This window comes from Schistosoma mansoni, chromosome 1 (assembly GCF_000237925.1).
Source record: "Schistosoma mansoni strain Puerto Rico chromosome 1, complete genome".
NCBI classification, from domain to species: Eukaryota; Metazoa; Platyhelminthes; class Trematoda; order Strigeidida; family Schistosomatidae; genus Schistosoma; species Schistosoma mansoni.
Window position 1 is genome coordinate 57,342,989 of NC_031495.1, and position 25,074 is coordinate 57,368,062.

At 33.4% G+C, this 25,074-nt stretch overlaps 1 protein-coding gene across 1 annotated transcript in view; it reads left to right on the forward strand.

Annotated features, from left to right (window-relative positions):
- Positions 1-25,074, forward strand: part of Smp_157500 (calpain (C02 family)) — a 102,596-nt gene that overhangs the window by 21,753 nt on the left and 55,769 nt on the right. Inside the window, exons 6-18 of the mRNA XM_018794975.1 lie at positions 1,988-2,057; positions 2,533-2,794; positions 7,695-7,869; positions 8,954-9,028; positions 9,753-9,919; positions 10,720-10,883; positions 13,491-13,645; positions 15,531-15,739; positions 16,741-16,780; positions 19,783-19,891; positions 20,925-20,989; positions 22,221-22,289; positions 24,140-24,215. Coding sequence (XP_018649334.1) covers positions 1,988-2,057; positions 2,533-2,794; positions 7,695-7,869; positions 8,954-9,028; positions 9,753-9,919; positions 10,720-10,883; positions 13,491-13,645; positions 15,531-15,739; positions 16,741-16,780; positions 19,783-19,891; positions 20,925-20,989; positions 22,221-22,289; positions 24,140-24,215 — 1,636 coding nt within the window. The remainder of the gene's footprint in view (positions 1-1,987; positions 2,058-2,532; positions 2,795-7,694; positions 7,870-8,953; positions 9,029-9,752; positions 9,920-10,719; positions 10,884-13,490; positions 13,646-15,530; positions 15,740-16,740; positions 16,781-19,782; positions 19,892-20,924; positions 20,990-22,220; positions 22,290-24,139; positions 24,216-25,074) is intronic.

Sequence of the window (25,074 nt, forward strand, 5' to 3'; positions counted from 1 at the left end):
TGTTTTGAATTCCATATCTTCTAGCCTATTAATGTAAAAACTGTTGCTACACTGGACGTCTTCACCTATATTTATTTCTGTGTATGGAATAGAAGAGCTAGGTCTCATGTGAAGTCAAAATCTCTCAGTTGCATCCAAGTTATCCATTTTATTCCACGCTTTCTCTTAGATCTTCAGATCTTCAAATTCCAGTCAAGCACTAGAAGAATGAGAAAGGATGAGAGTGAGAAGCCTCGTCTGACATTGATCTTCACTTGGGATGCAATCCTCCATGCACAACGTTTCAGTGCAGTCGGTCATACGAAGTCCGTATGATAACGACAATCTTCTGGAGTGTAGAGTGATGTGGAAAAGGGTTTCATATGATTCTGCTATTCACATTGTGAAACGCGTCATCATAGTAAAGGGAGTTGATGTATAGTGAGAAATTCCATTCAACCGGTTGTTAAACTGTGATCCATATTGTCGCGATTTGGTCTGTGCGCGACCAATACTTACGGATTCCAGCTTGTTGATCTCAATGTTGGACGTCTACTGAATCTTTCATCCAGTTCAATAATACTCTGTTGAAAACGTTTCCTGGTACTGGAAGTAGTGTGATGCCTCTGCAGTTTTCGCTTATACAGAGATTTCCTTATTTCGGTGTTCAGGTGAGGTACTCTTCTTTCCAGTCTTTCGGCACTTGTTCTTCTTCCCAAATCTTCCTAAATAGAACGTGTAAGATCTTTGCAGCTACTTTTATGTCTGAGTTCATTGCTTCAGCTGGTATGACATCTGGTCCAACTGATCTCCCACTCTTCATTTGTCTGATGACTTTCTTGATTTCTTCGATCGTTCAAAAGGTAAGATCTATAAGTAGGTCTGTGTATGCTGATTCGCTGTCTGGTAGGTTCAGTGGAGCTGTTCTATTCAAGAATTCCCCAAAGTGTTCTACCCACCTGTTCCTCTGTCCTTGAATTTCAGTGACTGTCTTGTCTTCTTTGTCCTTGACTGGTCACTCTGGTTTACTAGATCTCCCTACCAGTTTCTTCCTTGTATCATATAGTTGTTTCTTACAGTTTCTCTTACAGTTTTATCCGTTGTCATTCCTAGGTCTTCTACATATTTCTGCTTGTCACCCCCAATGCTCTTATTAACTTAATTATTTGCCCCATTGTATTCAGCCTGTGCCTTCATTTTCTCTGTTCTTATTCGACTGTTGTTAATTACTGTCTTCTTGTTCTTCCTCTCTTGAATCCTGTCCTGGGTTTCAGTAGTGATCCATTCCTCATGATGATGTTACTTGCAGCCTAGCAACTACTAACACGTTGGAGTTAGTGCTTCTTTCATACCTTTCTAGTTGTCCTCCATTGTAGTTTCTTCTTTCAGTAGATCCTGTAAGATTTGGAACCTGTTGTTGAGAGTTAACTTGGATTCGTTGGGTTTGTAAGCATGTGAAAGGAATGCTGTATTGGAGCTTTGTAATGCTCTTTTTCCAGTTGTTCAGTCCTTCTATAGCTTCAGTTTCATCTTGGCCACAACCAGGTGGTGATCTGAAGCTTTGTCAGCTCCTCTCCATGTTCTCACATCTTCCATTGTCCTTCGGAATTTTCGTTCATACAAATATGATCGATCTGGTTTTGTGTAGTGTGATCGATGAAATCTATGTAGCTTTGTGTGTGCGTTTGTGTTGGTATGTAGTGCCGCTTATAACTATTTTGTATGAAGCACATAGATCTGTAAATCTGTAACCATTATCGTCTTTTTGTGTTAGTCATTCTACCTCGTCTACACGATATCTTTATACCCGGTGTTTTCTATCTCGACTTTGGCGTTTAGGTCTCATATCAGGATGGTCAGGTTGCTTCCTGGTTACTTCTCTACGATCAACTCCAGCCTCTCTTCATTGCTACCACTGGTGGACGTAAAGCACTGGATAACACTCATACATTTTGTTTGTAAATTATATTCTGTTTGTTACATAGAAAGTTTTTGTTTTAATTTTTAGGATATTAATCCTCTTGCTGCTTTTTGTACAAAATCCTATTCTCGTTTTGATGTTGATCAAGGTGCTCTTGGTAAGATCATTCTCCCTTTTTACTTCTTTTTACTTTCGAAAAATCCGTAGCTAATTAAATTATTGAATGATGTGACCATTTACACCATTAAATCAAGTGATGACAGACTTTCTACCTTTTAAATAGACATCAGTTTTTTATATGCTTCAGTCATTGTTTGATAATTAGCCATTACCAGAAGATACCTTCAAGAAAATGTGGACGAATACATAAAAAAAAATAGTACTGAAACACGGGACAAACCAGATAAGCTAATACTAATACGTATTTTATAACTTAGAAACGTGTGTCATTATTCGTTTGATATACTTTGTTTCACTTATGGCCATCTGAATACTAACCAGGTCATGAAGTTGTATTTATCCAAGATAAAAATGGTTAAATTATTTATGAAAAATATCAAACTGTGTGAATTTTTATTATTTAAATGTAGAGTAGAGTCTAATTCCATCATTGTTTCTTTATTATATGTAAGGTGACTGTTGGTTCGCTTCGGTTATGGCTACAGTTACGAAATATCCTTCATTGATGAGTAACATTATACCACCAAATCAAACTTTCAAAGGTTCAGGTTATACAGGAGCATTTGTGTTCAATTTTTGGCGTTTTGGAGAGTGGGTGGAAGTTGTAGTTGATGATCGAATACCAGTTGTTAAGGGAACATGTAATCCAGTATTCATTCATTCAACGGATAATAGTGAGTTTTGGTCATGCCTACTGGAAAAAGCATATGCAAAGTAGGTTCAAAAAAGAATACTATCTTAAATATTTGCATTTGAACTACTTATTAGTAGCATAAAATTACGAACAAATAATTCAAAATTAACCTGAAAAATTGTCTCTAATACTGTTTCCTAAAATCATTTTATTCATCGTCCTATACACTATTTCTATTAGCCTCGTTACGGTATCAAGGTAGCTGATTATCCTACACAATCCTAATATATCTACAACATCGTTTTTATGTTGGAACCAAGTGTGATGTTTTTCAACTTCAAAATGATCACAGGGCTAAATACAATTTCACCTAGTAAATCAGACTTATACACTTTGTATCTGTTCACTTTTTGATGAACAATATAAAATGGATGACATTGGTTATCATTATCTGTTTGTAATTCATGAATCACCTGCACTCTTAAATCACAGTTTGTTACATATGATGAAGGAATTTATTAGCGAAATTCAGATATTCTCTTTAAATGATGGTATGAAATATATTTAGCAACAATTACGAGGGTGGAGAAGATTTGTAACTCAGGTGTATGATTTTGATGGAGTTTTGTTCTCTGAGCTAAAAGTTTCCCGAACAAATCATTCAGCACAGTGAATACTCTATCAGAAACAATGTTAATATTTATTTACTATTCAGAATAACTGACAGATGAAGTATTTTTATAGAGTTGAGATCATGAGTCAATTGAAGCTAGACTATCATCAAAAACCTGGGAGCACTGGACGGGACTACGGGACTCCTCTGTAGTGTGCATCCAATATCCCGCCTCGCGCGATTCTAACACAGGACTTATCATTCTTAACCGATAGACCACTGAGCCGGCATCCAAAGGTCGTCCGGTGCTTCCAGGTTTTCGAGAGTGTTCTAGCTTCGACTGACTCATGAACTCAACTCTATAAAATTGCCGAAATCTCCACAAAACCCCTTCTGAAGATGAAGTATTTAACAAATGACTTTTGCATATATGGTGTTTAAGAGATAAAATATTACTTCTGAAATTGTCTTTCTTAACAAAATATTATTTTAAAGCGATAGTATTATTTTAACAGTTGAATTCATGATTCGATCTTAACTAGATCACCAAGGTATATAAACAGTGAAGATCAACAGGCAATTTTATAAAATGTGATCTAATAGCTGAACAAAACACTTAGATTGCATAATTAAAGGCTATGTACAATGTTCTTCCTTATACAGCAAGGTATGATAACACTAGCTTACAATGAGGAGAATGAAGCAACTTAAGTTTAATATTTGCTCAACATGCTAGACAATTCGTAAAAAATCCACTTTGGACTTTTAGAAAACGCACTAGTTAAACACTATGGTTACCATATATTGCAACAAATGAATAGAATATCGTAATAAGATATTAGGGGATTATAGCGTGAAAGTTTACTCTGCATAACTGATATTATCCAGTCGGTCTAAACGGAATTTTGTAAATGAAATCAAATAAAGTAATTAAAGTACTTTTCATGAATTAGATTCATTAAGATATTTAGAATAAACATATATTAAAAAAGTGAAAAGAATTTCCATAACTTTAGAAAACCTTAAACAGTATTAAAATGCTTGTGAATTAAGGCAATATCGAGGCAATACGCACAGTATGCACATATGTCAATAAGAGACTGACCAGTTGCAGTCCTAAAAACATCAATAGGAAGATTCGAACAAACAATACTAAATGAATTTAAACTTCACCCCATTGCACAAGCAAGTGGCTATCAGGACTCAGTAGCTAGGTGGATAACGTGATGGCATTTGAAGCGAAAGTTACTGAGTTCGAGTTCCAGAGTGAACATCAACTTTTAGACGCAAGTACATCCAACTGACGAGTCCCAAATCGAACGAAACGCGCTTCGTGGATTCCACTGCTAGCCACTATCCATCTTTGAGTATTAAAATAGATTGATAATATTATGGAATTCAATAGAAACTCGGAAAACTGATGAAGCTTTAAGTATGCGAAAGAGTTTACCTTTCTAAATAAGTGCATATATTTAATATATGTATGCATATATGTAATTAATATAGATATAAAGCCTGTTAGCTTCATTAAAAAAGACAGTATTAGTTAATAAATAATGCATAGGACTTTACCACTTCTATATACATTCTAGACATTATTACTATCCACAATTAAGTACATTTTTAAATATACATGTTCCCTATACTCTTCTATTAACATATTGTTTCACACAACTTGTGTTTAGATCAAGACTACCTTAATCTGTGTACACATTATATTTATATGATTAGTGATTATTAATAGAATGATTAATTATTATATTTGTGGTTGTATTAAATTACCATAGTTCAATCTTGATTGCATAATTAAACACAAATACACTGTACGATTAACTCCGAGGTTTACCTAACACAAAAAATACTAAATGAAGTTAAAGGATATAGTTCATGTTCGCTATATTTTGTATAATACTTATCAAGTCCTGATTACAGACGATTCGACAATAAATTTGAATTTATCTTGTTTTCAACCATTACTTCATTGAGTTTATTATAAATTATTCCCTCAATAATTAATTTTTATCTAGGCACTGTAGTTCATTAAAAAGCATAAACTGATATTGAGATGGTGAAGATTCGTAGTTCAGGTGGATGATTTTTGTGAAATTTTGTTCCTTGGGTTGGATGGTTTGATAGAAAAGAAGTCTTTGTGATGATGATGTCGTTCAGAAGAACAATGAAAGCTCCACAATCAAACCATACAGCTCAAAGAACAAAACTCTACCATAAATTGATAGTGTGATGTTAGGTGTACCAGTTGTGATAATATCAACAAAAGCCTTCTATGTTTCATGATAGGAAGTTATCTTAAAAATGTGTGGAAAAGATAGACATTGAAATAGTAATCACATAATGACAATAGAAATTACGTAACGAGAAGTGTTCAAATAATCAGACAATGAATAATAGTAGTATTTTATCCTTTATTATTCCTTATGAGGTTCAATGTCATCTACATATGACGGAAGTTATAACGATTCGTGCTACAAATCATCAGAAATTTGTAACACCCTTATCTCTCCTTTAGTCAAATTAAACTGAATAAACAATTTTACCCAGTATTATTTTCTACATAATTTGTTCCTTGGACCCCTTATTACAAATTGTGAAATATTCAAGCCTTTTATTACTCTTACCACAACTAGTACATATTCTAATTATTGTGTTTACCTGTGTAATCTAATGGGACCTTCATCAAACTATATGATACATACTAGCTTAATAAATTTCGGATCTGCTTGAATGTTTAAAACTTTAAAACAAAAAGTCAATCTAGACAAAGCGGTAGTTCAGATTAAAGTAGATAATAGAGAACGATATTAAATCACAATACTATGGATTGCATATTTGAATGTTTTGTAAAGTCAAAATAAAGATCATAATGTGTTGATAAGAAGTACTTTGAATTCCGTACATTTGCACTAATTTTATGGGTATAATGTTTTACAATAGTGGTATTATGGAAAACATATATCAAGTAATTCAGTTTGTTGATGAGGAAAAACTTAAATTGATTCTCATAATCGTACAAGTTCATTTTATTCATGAAATAAATAACTGTGATAGATTATAACAGGTTTATATATTTTCACAATTAAAATCACATGCCAATCCAAGCTAGACCAAGTTAGAAACTATGAAGCACAAGATGGCTGTTTCGTTTTAGTATGGGATTCCTCAGCAGTGCACATTTACAATCAAGACAACGATATACATAAATATATTTTGTGATATCCAGATGGGTAGAAAATTGTATTTCCGACGTTTCGTAACTTACTGTTAGCCTTTTCTTCAGAGTAAATTAATAACCGAAATGAAATTATTACAAGTTTAAGTAGTACGAAGGAAACAATGCAGGACATTTTTAGTACATTCAAAATCATATTAGGCCTGAACATTTATATATATATACCCTTGATTGAGAATTAACGCACTTAATAATTTCATAGTCTTTCCAGCCCTGACCAGGTAGTCATGATATCCTTCTTCCTAAAGTTTATTATGTAAATTTATACACAGTGGTGAGTCATCTCAAGGTCAGTCATGTTTAACGCTGAGAATTAACTCACCTAATTTGGGGAACCGACTAATGAGACTTGATGATCTCCCAGATAATTTATTATGTTTTCCCTTTCCACCAACCTCACCAAGTAAAAACTTGATGTTGTAAATCCTCATCGACTATGGTGATTGGGATATATATTACATGTGCCGAACAACGCACGATATCATATTGTTTTAGAATAGGAAGAAAAAAAGCTATATTTGACCAAACCAAAATCAATCATCAGTTCATGAAATCATTAGCGGTTAATCTCAGTCATGTTCATAGATGTATACTACTTGGTTAGGGCCAGGCGCAACAACCGCAACTAGTTGTTGGAGACGCTGAAAGAAATTTCAAAATCAGTCACAATGATGTAAATTCATTTATTCTTTATCTTTCTCTAGAACATAAGTTTCAATATTTCTTCACAAATACCCTTTTCTTCCACTTTTTAAAGTACATACTCTCAAACTTAAGTCTTTTTCACCATTACTACCTTATTTCGACTCCTTAGCTAATCATCTCATTAATTTCATTTTGTCGTGACAACTTGGGCTGACGTATTGCTTTTTCGGGCTCTATTTTGACGATAAAGCCATAGAATTTCAAAATTGACAAGCATACCTCCCAAAGGAAGGTCAACATATAGAAGATATTAATTTATGTTTACACATTTGCTTTTTATGTCAATTGGAACTGTCAATACAGTATTGTGTTAAGTGTGCCTACTTACCATTCAAATGAAATTCCATATTGTTTGTTATTTAACCTTAAAATTTTCTAATGGTTTGGAAACATTTTTTCTCTCATTTCTATACAGATTATGCGGTAGCTATGCACATCTAACTGGTGGATTTCAAAGTGAAGCAATGGAGGACTTTACTGGTGGAATATGTACTACTCTTATTTTGAATAAAAAAGAACGCCCACCAAACTTATTAAAAATGATGGAACACTACACAAAAACATGTTGTGTAATGGGTGCTGATGTTGGTGTTAGTTATTCTTTTGGGTAACTTTAAATAAGTCTGTAGCCGTCTTTTGACATCGGTTAGATGAATTTTTATTGAAGTGTTTGCAATTTAGGTCCTTGAAACAATTTAAGTGTATCTGCTAAATTATTCTTCATGGGAGTTTTGATAAAATCACCACTGAACCACATTAAATTACTATTTTCCAATAACTTATGTTCTGGTAGGGAATTCCAATAGTATATAACTTGATGTGAGAAACGAAACTTTAGATGCAAACGACTCAGTTTTGCCTTTGAACTTTCTGAAAATCCACTATTAGATGATCTGTTATAGATATATGAAAAGTAAATGGCAAGTTATTATCAGATCGCCTCGAAACCTATATCGGGTCGGGAAGATCTTCGGTAGTGAACCTGTTCTGGTATATCCTCTTCATGTTTGAAACATGAACCTATTACCTGGACTTAATGTTCTAAATTATACCTCATATAGGTCGGGTAGAATATCCAGAAAATATCTTCATCCAAGTGCCGAAACGCTTCACGAATTACACACAAGATCTGGAAGCCTGTGGCAGCTGTCCACCGTGGTTCTGAGATCATCACTTACTATGACTCCCAAATACTCATAATCAATAAAAGAAGATGAAACCATTTCATTTATTGTGAAGTTGTGTAACTTGTCACGACTTTTCATTCGTAAAACAACATTTTGCTAGAATTCGTCTCTAACGACCATCTATCCCCCCCTTTATTCAAAAAGTTCAAATCTCTCTGTAATCCCTAATGATTACTATGAATGAGTATCCACACTTTAGTTTCGCTCATAAATAACATTTTCACTCTCAATAGATCATTTACATAAAGAGAAAAAGAAGACAACCTATAATTGTCCCTTGAAGAACTCTACTCTTCACAGATCCTCATGTAACTGAAACAGTCATCATTCCTATCTCTAACCCTACAGTCGACAACAAAACCGATCTTTATTCTAAGACCCGTATGAGAATCATTTTTGAGTGGTTGGTTGATTCCTATAAAATGTAAATTCACCGGAATATTTTTATCTTTTGCTGCAATCCCCTCTTGTATTTGATTTATTTTAGGGAGATAAAAATAAAAGACGCGAAGAACTGGGACTGATTGGTTCTCACGCTTATAGTGTAACTGGGGTTGGGAAAGTAAGTTATCTTATAGTTACTCATCATAAAAAATGTGATTGGCAGTTATATTTCTATATGTAAACTTTGTCCGTAATCAAATTTGATCATGAAAGACACCTTAAAGGAAGCGTATACAAATTATTTTATGCCAACTGTATAACTAAAGCACAAAAATCGTTAATCAGCCTAATCTCTGTTTTAAGTAAATATAACCAAAAAATTAAGCGAGTAATGATACACAAACTTCAAAGTTTAGAGGACACAACAACGCCAAAAGCAATCACGTGAGTTAAAACCCTTTTCAATCATCAAGTCTAGTAGTACACAGTCCCGTAACTATCAAGAATGAACAATAAGTTTATGTATTTAGCTCTTGATTTCTTTTAGTTTTTTAATGTATCGCTCTCTCTGAAGTAGATCATACTTTGTTTAGTGTACAAAGAAAAACTGGAGATTTAGGTCGACATTAGGCCTCAACCTTTTAAATGATCAATTTACAAGTATTTACACTAATTATGCTGATACTCATGAAATACCCAAGTATTGAATTTCTTATTGTACTTCTTAACTAATAAAAGTTATCAAGGAGTAAACAGCTTTTTATTTGAAACTTATTTTGTCTACTTTTTTTGTCATAGTCGAATGATTAATAATAATTCCAGTCAATTATGAACTGCTACGTTACATGAATGTAGCATGCAAACTATCTTATTTCTTACTGTTTATTTTTAATATATTAAAGGTTAATTATATGGGTAAAGATGTATATTTAGTACGTTGTCGTAATCCTTGGGGAGAAAGACATGAATGGAAAGGACCTTGGTCAGATAATTCACCTGAATGGAAAGATGTTAAATCTAAAGACAAAAGAGCATTACAATATAAACCAAAAGAAGATGGAGAATTCTGGTAATATATATTTATTGGATGAACTTATCTAAATAAAACTTATTCACCATATTTATATTTTTAGGGCTTTTATTAATTCTATAGTTGAAATCCTGAGTCAATTGAAGCTAGACCACTATGGAAAACTTGGAAGCACTAGACGGCCGTTTCGTCCTATTGTGAGACCGACTCCTCAGCAGTGTGCATCCACGATCTCGCCTCGCAAGATTCCAACCCAGGACCTATCAGCCTCGCGCCAGAGCACTTAACCTCTAGATCACTGACCCGGTATCCAACAGTATTAATGTCTAACTTCTATTAATCCACGAAACTGAGCAACCGTTCACCATTGTCTTCAGTGAGTTGATATCTTACAACAGACTTGGTTGAACTCCACTGGTCACTGTTTCTCACTAGAACTCCAGGAAATATCTCTAATCGTTTTTCAGTAATTTGTAACAGTCAGGTATCAGATTCTTAGTGAATTTAATGAACTACAAAGATTATAACAATTTAAGTGAAGATTTGAATATATATGTTTCTTAATGTTATATCAGTACAAAATATACATCCAGAAAAGATTCATTTAAAAGCTTAATTCCTGAAATAAATATTAAAGTTTTTATAGACTTGCCAAATCAATTTTAGGAAAAAAATGTTACAAAGTGATTTATATGATGATAATAAACTTCATTACTTTTATATTGAGTTGTACTTGTAAACAACCTGAACACTTACTTACGCCTGTTACTCCTCGTGGTGGAGCATAGGCCGCCTATTAGCATTCTCCATCCAACTCTGTCCTCAGAAATTCTTTCCAGTTCTTTCCAGTTAACATTCATCCTTTTCATATCTACTTCCATCTCCCGACGTAATGTGCTCTTTGGCCTTCCTCTCTTTCGCTTCCCCTCACCATTCCAAGTTAGGGCTTGCCTCGTGATGCAGTTTGGTGATTTCCTCAATGTATGTCCTATCCACTTCCAACGTCTTTTCCTAATTTCCTCTTCAGCTGGAAGCTGCTCTGTTCTCTCCCATAAAACGCTGTTGCTTATAGTATCGGGCCAGTGAATGTTGAGTATTTCGCGTAAACAACTATTTATAAACATTTGTACCTTTTGACGATGGATGAAGTAGTTCTCCACGTTTCAGCCCCCTACAGTAGAACTAACTGTCTTGACGTTCGTATTGAAGATTCTCACTTTGAAGTTAGTTGAGAGTTGCTTGGAGTCCCATATGTTATTCAGTTATAGAAATGCGGTCCTTCTTTATTAACTATCACAACTTTATGGTTTTTTTTGTCTTTGATTTCAATTTAGAAGAAAACTAGTATAATACCAAACACCATTTGACCGTTTAATAGAATTACAGATTTACGTACATTTTATCTAATTCTCTTGAATTCTATCGAATGTTTTAATTACAAACTATATTTTTCTATTTGGTAAAGGAGCTAATAATAAGAAATTACTTAACTCATTCTCGATACTCGTATAAATTAAAATAGAATATTAATTCAACGTAAGCAGAAACTAGATAATGGATTCACTCCATTGTAATTTAATAAACATATACAAGTTTGAAGAAGACCTGAGGAAGCAAAAATCTTAGTAATCACTGCAAACGATAGTTGTATTGTATATTGAAAGTTTTGATAACTCTTCGGGTACCTGTAAAAATGCTTTAATATTAAATTACACCATGGTTACAGTTTGATTGTTATAAATCTAAACTAATGAAATCTATAATTTCATTGGTTAAAGTGACCTATCACTTAATTGTTACACAAAACAATTATATAATAACCAGACTATGTCATCTTTAAAACATTTTAATGAAAAAGAATTATTCGACTAAATCAATGTATTTTGGTACTGTTCGAGCTCCTCTTTATTACAGAATTATGTTTTGATTTTATTGAAGGTTATTCTGTAAATTAATTATATGTGTATTACATATTACTGTAGCGAACAAGAACATTAGTGGGGGACAATCGAATGTATTTAAGCACAAATTACAGACTATCTCACTAAATGCTGATAATCATACGGCAAACAGTTAATTTGCAAAATAATCGTCTCAATCTACACTGTTCCTTCTGTAAATATCAATTCATCTTCTCTAAGTTCATTGCTTATGCATTTTCCTACCGATTGCGCTTCATTTCAGTTCTTTCCTTATCGGTCTTCTGCCAAAATACATTCTATGTCTGACCATCACCACATACTACTTATGAGGATATGAGTAGACCACACCACATTACTGTGTATTTCTAATTATATAATACATGGAACTTATTGATCAAAATGTTAGGAAATAATAGATACAATAAAAGAAAACGAGAGTGACGTTACCAATATGCTAACCGAATGAGGTCAAAAATACACATTTGATGTGATATTGACAGCATTCACTAACCAGAAAACAGCAATCAGTCTATTAAGTATTTCACAGGAGAGATGTATGATCATTATTGAGTATATTTATTTCTTCAAAGTAAGATATTCCTTTCTTGTGAAATGTAGCTTTTAGAAGTGAAATATATATATATATATAACTTTTGTTTGTGTTATGGCGGTTGAAATACCACCTACATTTTAGGATGTCGTTCCAAGATTTTGAAGACTATTTCAGTTTACTTGAAGTATGTCATTTTGGATACTCAAGTTTAGACTGTAAAGATGAAATCGACAAAAAGAAAAGATGTGAAGAAATATGTTTTCTTGGTGAATGGGTTGCAAATGTGAATGCTGGGGGATCACGTGACTACCCAGGTAAATCTGTTTATACCATCAAACAAATTAGTGCATGGCATAGATAAATAAACATTGTCTGTTTAGCATTCATATTACTATACTTTATTTACTAATATAGCCGAGCCAAGCAATCAAATTCAGTAGTTAACAGTACATATACATATTATCTATATATGAATTCTTCATACATAAAATTCACTTTAAAAACTATTTAGTTGACAATAAAACAGAAGCCTATTTATCAATAGGTTGTAGAATAAAAGTTAAATGACCAACTTGCTGAAATCTACCTTCAATTTTTTTAAACAATAGGTTCTAGTTTTATGTAGTTGAGATCATGAGTTAATTGAAGCTAGACCACCATGGAAAACCTGAAAGCACTGGACGGCCATTTCGTCCTATTGTGGGACTCCTCAGCAGTGAGCATCCACGATCCCGCCTTGCGTGACAAAACGGCCGTCCACTGCTTTCAGGTTTTCCATGGTGGTCTGGCTTCAATTGACTCGTGACCTCAACTATATAAAATTACTAAAATCTCCACAAAACCCCCTTCTGATAGTAGGTTCTAATTCTTATCACTATAAGTTTGATATTTATCTTCTGGTTATACATAATGATTGTAAACATTTGGTTAGTACGCAGTGTTCCACGTTATCCATAGAACGAATATCGAAGTTAATAAAAATCTAACAGCCTCATATATGTATTCAACAGATAAAATTCTCAATAATCCTATCAAAAGTAGACTTTTGTAAACATTTTTATCATGATCTGTTTTGTTTCATGAAAAGTACAAATGATCATTTATTAAAATAATTGCATACAATTTTATTGAACAGAATCGTTCTGTACGAATCCACAGTATTTATTTACAATTGGAACTGATAATAGTGGTAAAGTTGGTAAAGCACATATCATCGTAGGAGTTATGCAAGAACACAGAAGATTTTTATATGGCGGAGAATATTTGGCTATAGGTTTTTCAATATTTGAAGTAAGTAACAATACAAATTTATAAAATACGTCTCATGTTAATACTTTCTTTTGCGTCGTAAAAGTTTTACAAAGATTATTAATAACGGTTAAAGATAATTTGGTCTTATCTCCATCAAAACAGCTGACTCTCAAATCATTGGTTAAATAATATGATAGCTGAGAGATCAGGACCTATAGTTATCGTCATTATTATTATTACTATTATTATTATTATTTGATGTGTGGTAGTGAAAGTAAAGTACGATTGGTCTTTGAGTGTGGACAAACAGCCACAGCCTACGGACTATTAAATATGTTTCTGATCGAAATCATAAATCGATGAAGGTTAGACCACCATTGAAAACCTGGAAGCACTGGACGGCCATTTCATCCTAGTACGGGACTCCTCAGCAGTGTGCACCCACGATCTCGCACGCAAGATTTAAAGTTAGACATTAACACCGTTTGATGTTGGCTCATTGGTCTAGAGGTTAAGCATTCGCGCGCGAGAGCGAAGATCCTGTGTTCGAATCCTATACTAGGGCGATACGTCCGCTCAGTCTTTCCAGGTTTTCATTGGTGGTCTAACATTCATCGATTCATGATCTCAATCAAAAACTTAATAATTCCCACAATCCCACACTGATATTAAGTACGTGGTTATCCTTCCTCTCACTGAACATACTGTGTGTGACTGCTTGTAATTGTATTGCATAAAATACTCTTTCTGGTATTATTCTTGTTCTCTATTTTGTGGCGCGAATTCTGCTTCTGATATAACGTGATTAGTGCCATTAACATAATATCGTAATATATGTATAACAAAGGTGAATATCTATAAACTGAAGGATGAACTGTAGAAGAATAAGGTAATTAATTTGCGTTTTGACTGATACCATACTCCTTCTACGTAACCATAACTTTTAAATTCAAGTAGACAACGATCTTTCGTTCGTTTGTACGGCTTGAGTACATGAAATTTTCTTCGCTGGATTGCTCTTAAATTCACTTCTGTTTTATTTGTTCTTTGTAAAGGATAAATTCCATTTATCTTTATATTAACTTATGATTGTTTACGCTAGTTTATTGATAACGATAATAATTCTTATCTAGTTTTTGTTTCACTTTGTTATAATATTTGCTTACATACACATACCTATTAATCAATAACCTATGACAACAGAACTAGAAATTCATGCAAACCCTTTTTTATCGTTATTACCTTGGTAACACCCCTCTTATTACATATTATCATTTGTCAAATATTGTAATTATAGACTTCTAGCTGTAGAGCCTGAGGATGAAGTTATTGAAAACAATTTTTCGCTGAAATATTCTTCATTTATGCAAATATTTAACTGAAGGTGCTACAAAAACTACTATAAACCCTACTTTATTCTTAGTTCCTGATAATTGTAAATGTATGGGTGAATGACGTCTGCTATCGCAATTCACTTTATACTGACTAATGGAATTGGCATCTCAATTCTAATCAAATAATAACTGAATCTGTTGAAGGTATGGCTCTGAAAAAATATTTATTTGATTTTGTTAAAAAAGAAAAAGAGGGCGACCGGATAGCATCATGCTTGATTGAGGTTTGATGTTTATAATATGTATGATCATCTATAATTATGTTATCATATGATCGAGGATTACTTTTAGTTATTATAAAATATCAACCCGAGTAAGGTTGGATCTCACGGAAGCAAAATCATAAATAACTATTGAAAACAAACAGAGAGCACTCGATAGTTTATTATTCTCTATTCAACATTACGTAACAAACTGTAACACTGACTTAAGGAAAAAAAACAAGTTTTGTAGCAAACCATTTCATTACTCAGTGAAAACTACTTTTTAAATGATTTCTATGAAGGACAGTTAAAAATTTATTAACTTAGGTATCTGAACTACAAAATACACGTCTCACACCAGAAGAATTATTATGCCGTAAACCATTGTTAACATCAGACTATATTCCAAGACGTGAAGTAACATTAGAAGCTGACCTTTTTCCTGGAACATTTATCTTAATACCATCAACATATAATTCAAATCAAGAAGCACGATATATTTGTCGAGTATTCTCTACAGTAAAAATGAAACAATTGTAAGTTTCAATTGAATAATTAAAACTAAATGATTAAATTATGTTAACCTAATGTTAAAACTAGTAACATTTATAACAAATCTGATTTGAAAAATATATTAAAAACCAGAGTTAACTAATGTAGTAAGTCAATCAGAAGTAGCCAAAAAAGGTCAATCAATGGCAATCAGAAGTGACCTGAAGGATAAGTGAATTTCATTAGCTAAGAAATGGGTTAACTTCCTAAGGGCTAAGACGTGACTTCCGAATTTTAAATAGAGTAAGTGGTTAATCATTAACTCCCTTGGTAACAGAAACAAATTAAACATTTTGGTCCTCCTTCTTCTTTTGATTCATTATAATGATGATCTAATGAGTTTAACTGCGGCTTTGGTACCTTGTTTTCTGTACTTGAGTCTTGTCAGATAAATATAATGCATATAATTTTTCATATTTCTAGTTGCAAACCATATATTCTAAAATACTTCCAAAACTGATTATATCATGACAGTTCACATTGGATCCATCTATGATCATAGACTACAACTAAAATTTACTCAATAAGGAGAACAATCAAACCCTTACTTAAAACCACTAAGTTAACAACTATGTTTGATCATTAACGTGTTTTTTTATTCATTGTCCACAGTAAACATCAGAATGTGGAAACATTCCTACACTTGTATAACTATTAAATAAAGTTATTTTGGGTAGTTTTATAATGTTGCTTTAGTCTCGTGATATTTGCGACAGAACAACCTCAGTTTAACTACCACTGAGAACTAGTGAATAATAAACCATAGTTTCATATTGATTCCTCACAGGGAGTACCCATAATCCGACCATGGGTCAAGTGCAGGAATTCTAGATCTTGAGTGAACATCTTAATGTCTACTGATAACATACAGCCGATTAAAGTTTATGCATATCTTGTGGTAACAGTATTTTTATCGATTAATTCACTATTATTTATTATTGGTAAGATATTTTGAGAAACATGCTTACTTTTTGTTTAATCTCAGAGAACTGGATGAGGAGAATTCCTACGAAGGCTTTCCAAAGGTATGTTTACATGTTGTCATATAGTAACGACAGTCTACAACGTAAAAATAACTGTCATTAATGGCTTTATTCAATATTACATTTTTGGTACAATATAAAATTCTCAACATGAAGTATTATTTCTTGATCCACCCTGTAGATTAATATTGAGTGATCGCCAGTTAGATGTTAGCAGTTCAGAAATCGACATCTGAATAATGTTTATTCTTTTCAATGCATACTACCGGCCACTATGATGTCTCTAACTATGCTTTTTCGTAACTTTTAAAGCGAAATATCGTAAAATTTTCAATAAAGGCGCCTGAATAAGTTGCGCCAATAATAAACATAACAAAAGACAGATAAGTTGTTGAAATATCTAGATGGCTTTAACAGGTATCCCAGATATTCAAGCAGGCCGTCTAACAACTATATATTTGCATTAATATTTCACAAAACGTTAGAAGTTTTAAATATGCTCAACATCAAGACTTTTGTGGAAATTATCAGTTGGCGTGTTCTTTTCGAAGTATAACATCACATTCTAAAAATACCAATACTTTTGCTTTGCAGAAATATGTTCACCGAAAAATTACTGAAGTTTTAATAATGGCATAGCATTTAGTTTTAAGTGTCAAAATTGAACTGTTCTAATAAGACTTGAAATGTGGTTTCTAAGTAGAGTAACACTACAATATAATGCAATTTGTTACAAACCAATAGGTTGTATAGATGGCAATCTAACCTCATGATTAAAAACATTTTTCCAGGGTACGAAAATTACACCTCTCAATATGTTAAGACCCCTTATGGTCGAAAGTAATAAGTAACCAGTTAGAGCCTCAGTATGCATATCAAAGTAGGATGTTAGTAAATCTAACTAAATAGGATAAAACGCAGGTCGCGTGTTTCACTTCAAATCACTTTTCAGATCTGTAAAATATGCTGCTCAATGGCTCATGAACACCTACTATTTATAAAAATAACTGAGCTAAGTTATGTAAATTCTTAAAATACCCCATAATTAAAATTACCAAGCAGTTACTACAATTTTAAAGACGATACCAAGACTGATAGCAGGTTATAACTAGCTTAATTCACACTAAAGACGTCTGTGTATACAACTAGGTAAAGTATATCATAAATCTCACCAAAAATTATAGATCATTTCCAATCTTGTGTAAAGATTTGAAATGTAATTTATTCACTGAATAACTTCACCTACTTAATGAAAGTAATAGTCATTTAAATTAAAATCAGAAGGGGTATTTTGTCTAGATTTAGTACTTTCATAGTTGAAAGCGTGAGTCAATTGAAGGCTGACCACCAAGGAAAACCTGGAAGCACTGGACAGCCATTTCGTCTTATCGGATGCCGGCTCAGTGGTCTAGAGGTTAAGTGCTCTGGCACGAGACTGACAGGTCCTGGGTTCGAATCTCGCGAGGCGAGGTCATGGGTGCGCACTGCTGAGGAGTCGGTCTCACAATAGGACGAAACGGCCGTCCAGTGTTTCCAGGTTTTCCTTGGTAGTCTAGCTTCAATTGACTCACGCTTTCAACTATGAAAATTTAAATAGCCATCTAAACTATTTGACTAAACAATGTTAATTGAAATATTTTCTTAGTAGCATTAGTTTAACCTCCCTTATTGTCTGGTTTTCATTAGTTCTTCAGATGATATTAGTTCATGATGAAACATATTACAAACTGAAATATTATTTACACAAAGTTGAGATAATAATTATATTTCATTTTAAATGTGACAAAATACTATCCATTACCAATTATTGTTATTCATTAAAACTTTTAGTCAACAATGGATGCTCTTCAAAGTATGATGTTAGTAAGTTCAACAATGTTTTCATTGATTTGATTCATTTTAATTGAAATTTCGAGTCTAGTAATCGATAAGTTTGTACATTTAATGATAGAAAATTTGTGTTAGCCATAGATATCACTGGATGATACACTTTCCTCATATCTTAACAGGAATCGACCCAGCAACACATGGTCATCGTGTTTATTGACTTAATATCTTGGGTCGTAGTACTTAATATTGTGTCGAGAAAAATTGCCTCGTCATAATTATCTGTTGACTGGCACTTAATACGATAGAATCCGTGGGACCTTCATGATATTACTTTCTACCTGAGAGATTTTAAGATTATTTCAGTAACATACTGAATTAAGTACTAATTAAATTATATCGCTAGTTATCGGTTTATTTTAGTTCTTGGTTATAAAAACAAATGCCTACTTCTTGATAGGCTCAGACTTGCAAATCTATTGATCAGCGACTACATTGAATACTATATTATTATGAATGCTCCACTTAAAAATGATATCTTAAAAAACCTGAATCATTTAATTAGTTGTAATTATCAATATTTTAGTCAGAAGCGATTTTGTGGAGATTTCAGTATTTTCATAGTTGAAATCATGAGTCAATTGAAGCTAGATCATCAGGGAAAACCTGAAAGCACTGGACGGCCGTTTCGTCCTATCGTGAGACCGACTCCTCAGCAGTGCGCATCCACGATCTCGCCTCGCGAGATTCCAACCAGGACCTATCAGCCTCGCGCCAGAGCACTTAACCGATAGACAAGTGAGCCGGCATCCGATGGTGTTAATGTCTTACTTCTATTAATCCACGAAATTCAGCAACCGTTCACCAATTGTCTTCAGTGAGTTCCTATCTCACAACAGACATGGTTGAACTCCACTGGTGACTGCTTCTCACTAGAACTCCAGGGAATATTTCTTGAAGTCAGTCACTAGTGAGCATATGATTATAATCAGAAGGGGTTTTTGTGGAGATTTCAGTAATTTCATAGTTGATATTATGAGTTGAATGAAACCTATGATTTATAAGACTAAATGGCCATAGAAACTAAAAATGTTGTTTTCTGCTATCATTCTTATTTTGATATCGTGATTTCATTGAAAGCACTTTTTTAAAACATGACCAAAATGGTCATTTTGTGAAGCCAAACAGCAGAAACTTTACTCATTTTTTTCTTGTAGAAGGAACTTGCTTCGTTGGAATTAAATTTTAAGCAGTTGTGTAATCCAGTCACTGAAAAAATCAATTCTAGAATATTAGGTACAATTCTAGATCAAAGTAATTTTGGAGGTGAGTGGACCCAACCTTCTACTTTCCACACATTCTTATCCATGTTTCTTAAAAATAGAATTATTAAATTATACAATTATATAGTCATACCGTACTGCTTATTGATGAATATCTCAAACATAAGCATAAACCATAGGTATAATGTATTCCATTCATCGGTTTTGTTGTTAGTGGATTTTTTTAACGTTTGCAATTTCCCACTGTGTTTATTAGGGGTCGATTAAGTATTCAACCAGTAGGGAGTCAGAACCTTTTCCTAACTTAACTTTCTGATACCTAGGATTATTATTAGATTGCTCCATATCAGTTCATGTATAGCTATAATTAAAATTTTATTATGGTTATGAACCCGGCTAAATTTTCCAAAATTCCCGACTTACCTTGGTCAGTAACGTGACTAAAATTAATATTTACTGACTTCATAAGCTGGGGTTGCATTCTAGTGAATCTACATCCAACCTGTTTTAGGTTAAACCTACTTCATTTAATAGAAAGCGTTATAAAAAGTAATCGCTAGATCTTAGTTGCCAATATTTAAACTCTCTTACTTGTTGAGAGTGACATCATTTACTAGAAACCCTTGAGAAAGCATTAAGCACATTTCTCAGAACAAAGTCGTAGATAATCTTCTCTGAAACGTAATTAATCAAGATATAAATGGCTGAACAATCTTAATGAATCAATAAAATCCACGTTTCTCAGAGTAACTAAGGGAAGGTTAATGTCATAAAACATTTGTAAGCATAATTAATACATTACACCAGTAAAAATACATACATTTTGAAATTTAATATCTACATATAGGCATAGTTTATTTGAAAGTACTGTCACGTTGTATCATTCTAGTATATGAGAGTTTTAACTAAAAGGTAACTTTTAATTCAGTATGGTTCTTTTGAGTTTTATTAAAAATATTATTAGTTACTAACCATAGAATTCCAGAGATTCTTAATACACCTAGAAAAGATGAACTTTGAATTTCACTTCACCATATACAAGCCGGTAATTTTACTTTCTCATTTTTCTTTTCCAGAATATATGGATGGTTTTACTGAATTTCCCAGTAACTTGTGTAGTAGTTTAATATCTTCAGCATCCGTATCCTTTATAAAAATAAATCATAGCACTGGCCATGATTTGATTCGCTTAACAGTGAACAAATTTATAAATCACAACACAAAATTATCGGTTTTTGGAATTGATTATCTGAAAATGAGGTGGAAAAGTGTAACTGTTTACATTGATGGCAATAAGGAATAGATTTTATTAGATCTATACTTGATCAGTATTAAAGAGGTTCGACTTCTCTTTATGGGTTTGTGTAGACACTTATATTTCATAGCGGGATGAAAAAACAAAATCTAGTTTAAAACAGTTATTCCTTTTGACTAATTTGTATAATGCAATTAGACGACAAAGTTTGTGAGATCTACATGATATGTGTTATTGCACAATGGGTTTGTAAGCCTTTAGAAACGCACACTATTTCCATAAAAGCGGTTGTGGTAGTTCTCGAAGATTCAGCTGCACACATTAGCACTGTCTCACTTTGATATTGGTTGACATCTGTTTTTAGTTCCATATATTCTTCAACTGTAGAAATGCTGCCCTTACTTTACCAATCCTCGCCTTTACGTCTGCATCAGATCCTCCACGTCTATTGATGATACTGACCAGTTACGTGAACAATTCCACATGTTCCGGAGCTTCTCCATCAAGTGAGATTGTGTTGATGTTCTGCGTGTTGATTTTGAGGATCTTGCCCTTCCCTTCTTCGACACAACACAACATGCACCAACCAAATCGCACTTGATGGAGAAGCTTTGGAGGATGTAAAACCTTTACATATCTTGGCAGCATGATTGGTGAGCACGGTGGATCTGATGCAGATGTGAAGAGGCGGATCGTTAAAGCACGAGCTATATATAGACAATTGAAGAACATCTGGAACTCGAAACAACTGTCTGTCAACTAACACCAAATTCAGAATTTTCAATAGAAATGTCAAGACAATCTTACTGTATGGGGCGGAAACCTGGAGAACTACGAAAGCCATCATCCAGAAGGCACAACTGGATGGAACTAGAAAGGAAGACGCAGGACAGAGTGGGTTGGGGAATGCTGGTCGGTGGCTTATGCTCCATTGGGGATAACAGGCGTAAGTAAGTAAGTACCGTTGAACGAAAAACCAAATGAGTAAAAGAATGTAATTTTGTCTAATTATTACCATCATATTATTTATACATCAAAGTTCTGATATATTTCATTTTTTCATTGTATTATATTTAAACGGTTGCTATTTATTCTTAACAAATACTATGATTTCCAGACAAACTTGACGGGTCAAATTGACTTAGAAGAGTACCTATATCTCTTGATTGATCTTAAGGGATGGATGGTGGGTTTTCAATTCATTATAGTCATAATTAATTATAGTTTATATCAACAATTACAGGATTTTATAAAACTATTTTAGTTAATCAATGAAATATATCTTTTTATGACTGAGTATACTGATTGGCGAAGAGAATTAGATATAAATTATTCAACGATGTTTCATCAGTAAACTGGATCTTATGCAAGTGACATCCATATAGTCATAATTTATTGAATAAAACTCTATGCAGAATAACTTTATCAGGACCGTTTCTTATGATAAACTGAGATAATCATGAATTCTCTTCAGATACTTACAATATCAATGCATAACTATTAATCACTTGAATACTTGTTATATCGAGTGAGTACGTGCCCTGTTTATTACATGACGTGATGATTCCTGCCAATCAGAGAGGAGTGAATTATCGATCACGATACACAAAAACCGTATGAGCAGTCTTGATTACTTGTCAGTCCTGCTTTCTGCATAGCCCAGCCAATTAAGTCCAGAACACCAATAACAGCCTCTGAAATATGAGTCATTCTCAAACATATTGGGTTTATATACCAATCAAACAGACCACATCGTAACATAAAATAGGAAACAATATTTGTACAAGATTTGGCCAAATGTGGCTGTGAATAGGGGAACAGTAATTAATGGACTGGGGATAGCTCAAAAAATGGCAAATCATATATTAATAGTCTATAGGTCAAAATAAAGCTTATAATAAAAGGGACACGGATATGAATAGTTGAGTTACTTAACAATTATACAATAGGAAATATACATATCATATTGGTCCATAAATGTTTCGCAAAGTTACCATTCATAAATCTCCACCGGATATAATAATATTTACATGATAATAAGAGAAGAAATAATAATAATAAATACAAACAATGATCTACTCTATGTGAATTAAAACCTGAATTAGGAATCCGTCAAGGAAATACAGTTACTTGTAGACACTTTAAATTGGAATGTCTAGTACTTAGGTATTCGTATTCTTGACCAGTGCATTTGGTTAGTTTATAACACGTTAATCCATCTCTAATTACTTACTCCTGCTACCAATCGTGAAAGAGCGTAGGCCGCTCACTACCATTCTCCATCCAACTCTGTCCTGGATAATTCTTCCCAGTTGTTTGCAGTTCATCCTTTTGATGTTTGCTTCCAATTACCAAAACAATGTGTTACTTGGTCTTCCTCTTTCACTTTTCGTTTCAGGATTCCAAGTTATTGCTAACCTTGTGATGCAGTTTGATGAGTCCCTCAACGTTTGTCCTATCCACTTCTAGTGTCTTTACCTAATATCCTCTCCAAATGGAGGCTGATTTGTTTTCTTCAACAGTAGGCTATTGTTAATGGTATCAGGTCAACGAACATTGAGTATCTTATGTAGACCATTGTTTATAAATACTTGTACTATTTTGATGGTGGCTGTAGTAGTTTTTGAAGTCTCAGCTCTATATAGTAGAACTGTCTTGACGTTCGTATTGAAGATTCTCTAATTACAACATGGTAAATTTCAAAGAAGAGCGTCATTATAAATAATCGAAATAGTTATCAAATAATCTAACTGAACACCATAATTTTGTTAACTATGATTCTTACCATACATTATAGACTAGTTCTCTATTAAGTAAATTATTTAGCTGAGGCCTATATCAACATACTTAACGGTAAATCAACGAAACATCAGAACCTGGATTTCGCATCACATTAATCTAACTAAAATACTTTCAGCTGATTGACTTATATGGTAACTATCTACTATTAATGTTTAGTAGTTTAATTCATTGAACGATATTTCTTAGTTTGTCATTACTAAACTCAATGATTTCATTGAAAATTTCGATATACAGCTTACTTTTAATAAATATGATGATCGGAAAGGATGTGTGAGTTGGTTTAAATTCCGCGATTTATTGAAAAGTTCAGGTAGGCATATTAAAAAACACTTTTATTTATTATTGTATTGTTAGTCCTCCAATTTCGATTTACCGGTATATAAATATCATTATTCATAATTGATTGATCACTGTATGGTGATCAATGTCATGTGTGTCAGATCCTTCTTAGTGAAAATCGAATCCTATCGACGAAGTTAGAATGTGGTCACTAATCTAGGTGACTGGACATTGCGTGCACTATGTTGAGATAAGATGGTGGTTTAAGGTAGTCAACAGGCAATCCTGGACCCGGGGTCGTACCTGTCAGGGAGCATCACTTCCCTCGAGATTACAAGTACACCTTGCTGACGAGTACCAAATAACGCGAACACGGGTCCAGGGTTTCCTGTTGAATACCTCCAAACACCATCTTATCTTAAATATCATTATTAAATAGGGATTAATGATTTAAATCATTATTTTTATAGTTAAATTAACAACGTTACGGTTCTTGATTTCACTTAGTATTGTTTGTTTGAATCTTCCCATTAGTGTTTAAGACTGCAACTGGTCAGTCTCTTATTAGCATATGTGCATACTGTGTGTATTGCCACGGTATAGCCTTAATTCATAAACATTGTAAGCAAAGATGGATAGTGGCTAGCAATGGAATCCAGTTTGATGCGCGTTTCGTCCCATTTGGAACTCGTCAGATGGATGTACCTGCATCTCAGAGTTGATGTTCACTCTGTGACTCGAATCCAGTACCTTTCGCTCCAAATGCCATCGCGTTATCCACTCGGCCACTGAGTCCTGATAGCCACTTGCTTGTGCAATAGGGTGAAGTTTGAATTCACTTAGTATTGTTTGTTTGAATGAGTGAACATCTACTCTGAGATGCAGGTACA